Genomic DNA, 5,528 nt, shown 5'->3' with positions numbered 1-5,528 from the left:
AACGACACTCAAAGTATAAATATTTTTCAAGGGGTGTTTGGGAAAAACTGAAATGAAAAGGGAGTTTCAAAACCTGAAAGCAGTCCCATGTCACAGTGGTCCATGCTGTGTGGCGTCATCTCTGGTGTACACAGCCCCACCTCTGGACTGTGTCCCAGCCAGCTCCTCATGCTCTGCTTGTCATCTTTTCCACTTCACCACGTCCCTCGGTCACCCTCCTGAAGTTGACTCTGTCTTGCTTCAAACTGCCCTTGGTGATTCTTTAGGGTATATTCACCCCTTCATTCTGACATTACGATCTTTCCTCAAAGACCACCTCTTCATGCCAGTTTTTACTTAATGACTCAGCTTTCAGGTGTGAAATTTATGAAATTTAGAAACTGGAAAGAGAAACTAGGTAGGTGAAAGGGTAAAGCACACTGCTTCAGAGACTATTTACTGAAATATGTCTGGACTTAAGAGAAAGCTTACAAAGCGCTCCTTTCCCATTGAGCACATGGTTTATGTTCATGTTCATGCACAGAAATATACATAGTGGTGCTGCGGCTTCACTTTGCTTCTATTCCATTCTCCTAACATTCTTCCACACTATTCGGGCACTTGGCTTGATTCTAACAAATGTACGTCATACTTGTGTTTAGATAATGTTGCCTAAAATTAACCAACAAACCTCAAATGCTTGAAATGAAATAAAATACTCTTGATAAAGCCATTCTACCAGTTTTCTGGAAGCACAAGGATCATTCTATAAAATCATCTCATAGATGAGTGCCATCGTGCTTACATGACCTGTTACTTGGGGATGCGTCTAGAACAGAACCCAAGTGACTTCCCTTGCCACTGCTGCTTTTCCTATTAACCGTGCTTGTAAAGGACTCCAGTTTGGTTGAATACAATGGAATTACCTCAGAATGAGTTGCTAGAAATAGTCTGAGAAACCCAGAGATGTACTGTAATAATATTCCCATATTTTTAATAAATTAGCAAACAAAAAAAAGATTACTGTGGATCCAGTAGTGAATAGGGAAATAACAGTACACTCATCGCCCCTTACTTTTGTACATTTAATATTCTTAGTTTCTATTGGTAGGTGAATCTTATTTAGATGGTTGTCATGGCTAAGATAGGAAGAGTTCATTCTGTACAGGAACAGAAATAGGTTACAGTTCTGCTTTTAATCTTTACCATGCACATGGCTTAATCAAGTTTTTCTGTGGAACCCTATTCATGGGATCCAGCTCAAATGAGTGTTTTCTGCCCTCTTTGCTGTGGTCTTTGCCATTTTGTAGAGATCCAAGGCACTTACTCTGAGATCATCCAAAAGTATCTGAAATACATAATTAATATGTTTATTAATAAATCAGGAAATACTTGCTGAGCAGTTGTATGCTTTAGCTAGTTGTAGGAACTATAGTGAACAACATGAATTTTGTTTGAAAATAATATTTTTTTGTATATTGTTAAGTCCTTTAGTAAAAGGAAATTTGACAGTGTTGCTTTTGTTTTTCGTTACTACTGAATAAGCATTAGTTAATTTTTTCTTTCCAAAAAATCGACATATTGCTAAAAAATTTTTGCACCTCCCCCGTTTTGAATTTGTCCTCCTTTTTATGAAGTAATTCTGTGATCTCTTTATTTATGTATTGGAACCATATGTATTCAGCCAGAAGTTATTCTTCTGTACCCTCCCTCCCACGACTAACCAGTGTTGGGCAGAAGCGTGCAGTCTTTTTGCTGTTAAGTTTTTGTGAAGTAGGGCCAAGAAGCTTTAAACATATTTTGACAGAGATGTTTTAGTCTAGTTATATCTCAATTTGTTCTGACTGAATTGACTGAATAACATCTTGGATTGTCAAAGAAGTGTTGTGTAATGAGTGTTAACTCACACTTGTGCTCATTCTTAGGCTAACAAATGTATCTCCCACCTAGATAGAGGACCCACAATTCAGGAGCAGCTCCCCTGCTCAGAAATTGGGCTCCACTTAGATTATTATTTTTTTTTTTTTGAGACAGAGCCTAAAGCTATAGCCCTGGGTAGAGCGCTGTGGCATCACAGCTCACAGCAACCTCCAACTCCTGTGGAGGAGAGAATCAAGAATCAAGAATCTCCTGCCTCCACCTCCCAGGTAGCTAGGGCTACAGGCACCTGCTACAATGCCTGGCTATTTTTTTTTTTTTTTTTTTTTTTTGGTTGCAGGTTTCATTCTTGTTTGGTGGGCCCAGGCTACATTCGAACCTGCCAGCTCAGCTCAGGTGTATGTGGCTGGCACCTTAGCCGCTTAAGCCACAGGCGCCAAGCCTCTACTTAGATTCTTATCCTTTTGTTTTTTTCTGAGAAAGTTTGGACTTGCTACCTCTTTTGCTTATTTAAAAAAAAATTCTATTAAAAAATTAATTTTGTAAAATTTAAGACAATTTCTGACTTTTAGAAAAGTTGCAAGTACAGTATAACTGCTTTTTTATATCCTGAAATTTGGGAGACTAGGTTGCCAACATGGCGTTCCTCCTCCTTCAATACAGGGACATTCTCTGCTCTAACTCAAAGGTGCATTAGAATGAGAACATAAACACTGATGTTTTACTACCATAGAATCCACATAAGAGAGGTCTGAGAAAACAAATCAACTGACCAAGAGAATTTGAGCACTGTGTTACAGAAAAAGGTCATGATAATTCCCAGTCACGAGAAGGTATATGTGTATAGTATGGAGCAATATGTATACTTACTGACAAGGGAAGAGGCAGAAGACTAGCATGGTAATGGGGCTGCTGTCCATGTGTTGTCTAGGAATCCCATTGTGTGTCTGCGTTCACTTTGAGGCTGATTTATGAGCTCTTTTGACGTCAATCACTTGACCACCAGGAAGTGCCAGCCTTTGCCTTTGCAGATGGCCCTAGTACCTCTTCTCAGAGTCAGCCGTCTTGGTCTTGTTGGTCTGCCTCTTGCCATAGCTTCTGCAAGGTTAATTTCAGCACATCAGAGGAATTCTTTGGATGCATATAGCTTGCAGCTGCCCCCTGCACCATCCAGATGGTCCTGTGTGAATGAATGCCCAGCCTTATTGCTCTGTTGCTGAAGAGAGGAGAACCTGCCCTCTGTGACAGTAGAGACCTACTTTTCCCTATCACTTTATTCCTAAGAAAATAATACTAAATAAAGTTCTTTGTATTTTTTTTCTGATTTATGTTAGAAAGTACCATTGTTAAAAATAGCATTATGTTGTGAAATTGATAGGCTAAAGAACAGTTTTTTCTTAGAAGAATTAAGAAGGCTCATCAATAAGGCCATTTCTTTGAATGAACTATTATAGGAAATCTTAGCTTTGTAACTATTTTCCTGTTAAGTTTTTAATGTACATGTTTCTAGAGAAGGTGTTTAACTTTAAAGGTTTTTAAACATTTAAAGAAATTCAAGAAAAAAATCACATGTCCCATTTAGCTTATAGAACTGACATGAGTTGATTGTTTAATATGTGCATTCATCTGACTTTTTCACTAAGAATCTTGCTTATATTAAAGTTATTACGCATGTGGATACTGATTTTGATATATGTTCCTAAGGCTCTTGCAGACCAATTTGAAGATAAAACTACATCCATATTGGAACGTCTGAAGATTTTCTATTGTTGTCAAGTACCACCTCACTGGGCCATTCAGGTATTTTTGTTATTTGCCATTAGATATGAAAAATACTTTGCATTAGAAAGGTGAATGCATTAGAAAAGAATGATTTAAATTTGTTTAAATTTTTAAATATTTCAGTGGAAAAATTAAAAATATATAGCCAAAGATTGCTAACTGCTTCAGATTGCTGTTTTGATTAAAGTGATGTTAGATTCATTTAACTTTTTAAGAGAATTTAGAAACTATATGAAATAGAACCCTACAAATTAAATAATAGGAAAACAATAAATGCTTTCCTTTTTAAAATGACTTTTTAAAGAAATCAGGTCTTTCTGTGTTGTCCAGGCTAGAGTGCAGTGGCCATTTGTAGGAACAGTCATGGTGCACCAGTGCTTTGAACTCCTGGGCTCGAGCAGTCTGCCCCCAGAGCAGTTGAGATGACGGGCACACCCCACCATACCCAGCTTCAAAATAAATTTTTATATTTTAAAAGTCCTTTCAGGGCGGGGCACTGTGGCTCATGCCTGGACTCCTAGCACTCTGGGAGTCCAAGGCAGGTGGATTGCCTGAGCTCAAGAGGTCAAGACCAGCCTGAGCAAGAGTGAGACCTCACCTCTAAAAATAGCCAGGCACTGTGGCGGTCACCTGTAGTCCCAGCTATGGTGGAGGCTGAGGCAAGAGAGTCACTTGAGCCCAAGAGTTAGAGGTTGCTGTGAGCTATGAAGCCATAGCAGTTTACCGAGGGCAACATAGTGAGACTCTGTCTCAAAAAAAAAAAAAAAAAAGACCTTTCAGGACTTTCTGTTAGACAATGAACCTTATAGCTAAATTATTTACATAAAGTGAAGAAAAGCATTTCCTTGTCTGCACTGTGAGAGACCTACAATGACTCTCCTCTTCCTGAGTGTGTGTGACTGCCCCGTGTGGCTCCTAAAACTTCATATTGGGCTAGAGAGTTTGGTTTCTTGTTTACCTTGTTCACCTGCGTTGTAGGCCTGGTGCCCCTACCCTATCTTGTAAACATTTAGCACTGATGCTAACTTAGACACTCGGTCCAATTTTTTAATTTTAGGCCCGGTGCCATTAACGTTCTAGTGTTGATCACACTCTGTCCGTGAACTAGATCCCTGGTTTTCTGACGTTTAGTGTAGTTTACCTCCTTTCCTTATCTCTTCAGTGGGTTATACAGGGTGTCCGTACGGTCTATTTTAAATTGCACAAGAACTTTATGGACACCCTGTATAACAGCTCATAACAACCAACTTTACCGCACTCTTATTTTATTGCACCAATTTTGTGAAATACCCCCGTTTTACAGATGAGGAAGCCATGATACAGAGAGGTTAAATGGAATCCAGTGGCGCCAGCCAGCAGTTTCTAGATGACTTAGTAGCTATTTCCATTTTAATCAGCCTCCTGCCCTGTCTCTCACAGAGTTGGCATGTAGGTAGTGACTTAGACTTATAAATGCCAGCCCACCATTCACTGGTTAGAATGTAGATCCCTAACGGAATGTTTCTTCAAGTAGGTTGTATTCTTAAACTAGGGTAAACAAGGAGGCTTGTTACACATTGGAATTCACTTTATGCACTGAAGGAATCTCAAGAAAACACAAGCAAATAAAACACTTTGCTGTATCATCTCAAAAGGAGTAGCTTCTTCATCAAGAAGGGGTTAACAGCTGGAATTTTTTTAGCTCAATTTTGACTCTGATCTATGAAGGTTGTTCAGTGCTTCCTATGATGTGGTTGTGGATAAACCTTTCAGACAGAGCTGTTGTCATGACAAAACCTGTCTTTTTTGGAGGTGTTGCTCTTTATCTTGTTCCTGAATAGCAGCATTAGGAAACTTAAACACTATTTAGTTAGAATTTAGGCTACATGTTTATTTTATCTTTCTAGAAG

The 5,528-nt window shown here is 38.9% G+C and overlaps 1 protein-coding gene across 1 annotated transcript in view; it reads left to right on the top strand.

The window, feature by feature from the left end:
* TTC27 (tetratricopeptide repeat domain 27) overlaps nucleotides 1-5,528 on the top strand; it is a 175,232-nt gene that overhangs the window by 88,255 nt on the left and 81,449 nt on the right. The window contains exon 11 of the mRNA XM_003795698.1: nucleotides 3,562-3,657. Coding sequence (XP_003795746.1) covers nucleotides 3,562-3,657 — 96 coding nt within the window. The remainder of the gene's footprint in view (nucleotides 1-3,561; nucleotides 3,658-5,528) is intronic.

This window comes from Otolemur garnettii, unplaced genomic scaffold (genome assembly GCF_000181295.1).
Source record: "Otolemur garnettii isolate 467f Iridium unplaced genomic scaffold, OtoGar3 scaffold00095, whole genome shotgun sequence".
In the NCBI taxonomy this organism is placed as follows: Eukaryota; Metazoa; Chordata; class Mammalia; order Primates; family Galagidae; genus Otolemur; species Otolemur garnettii.
This window is presented reverse-complemented; position numbering and strand designations above follow the sequence as displayed.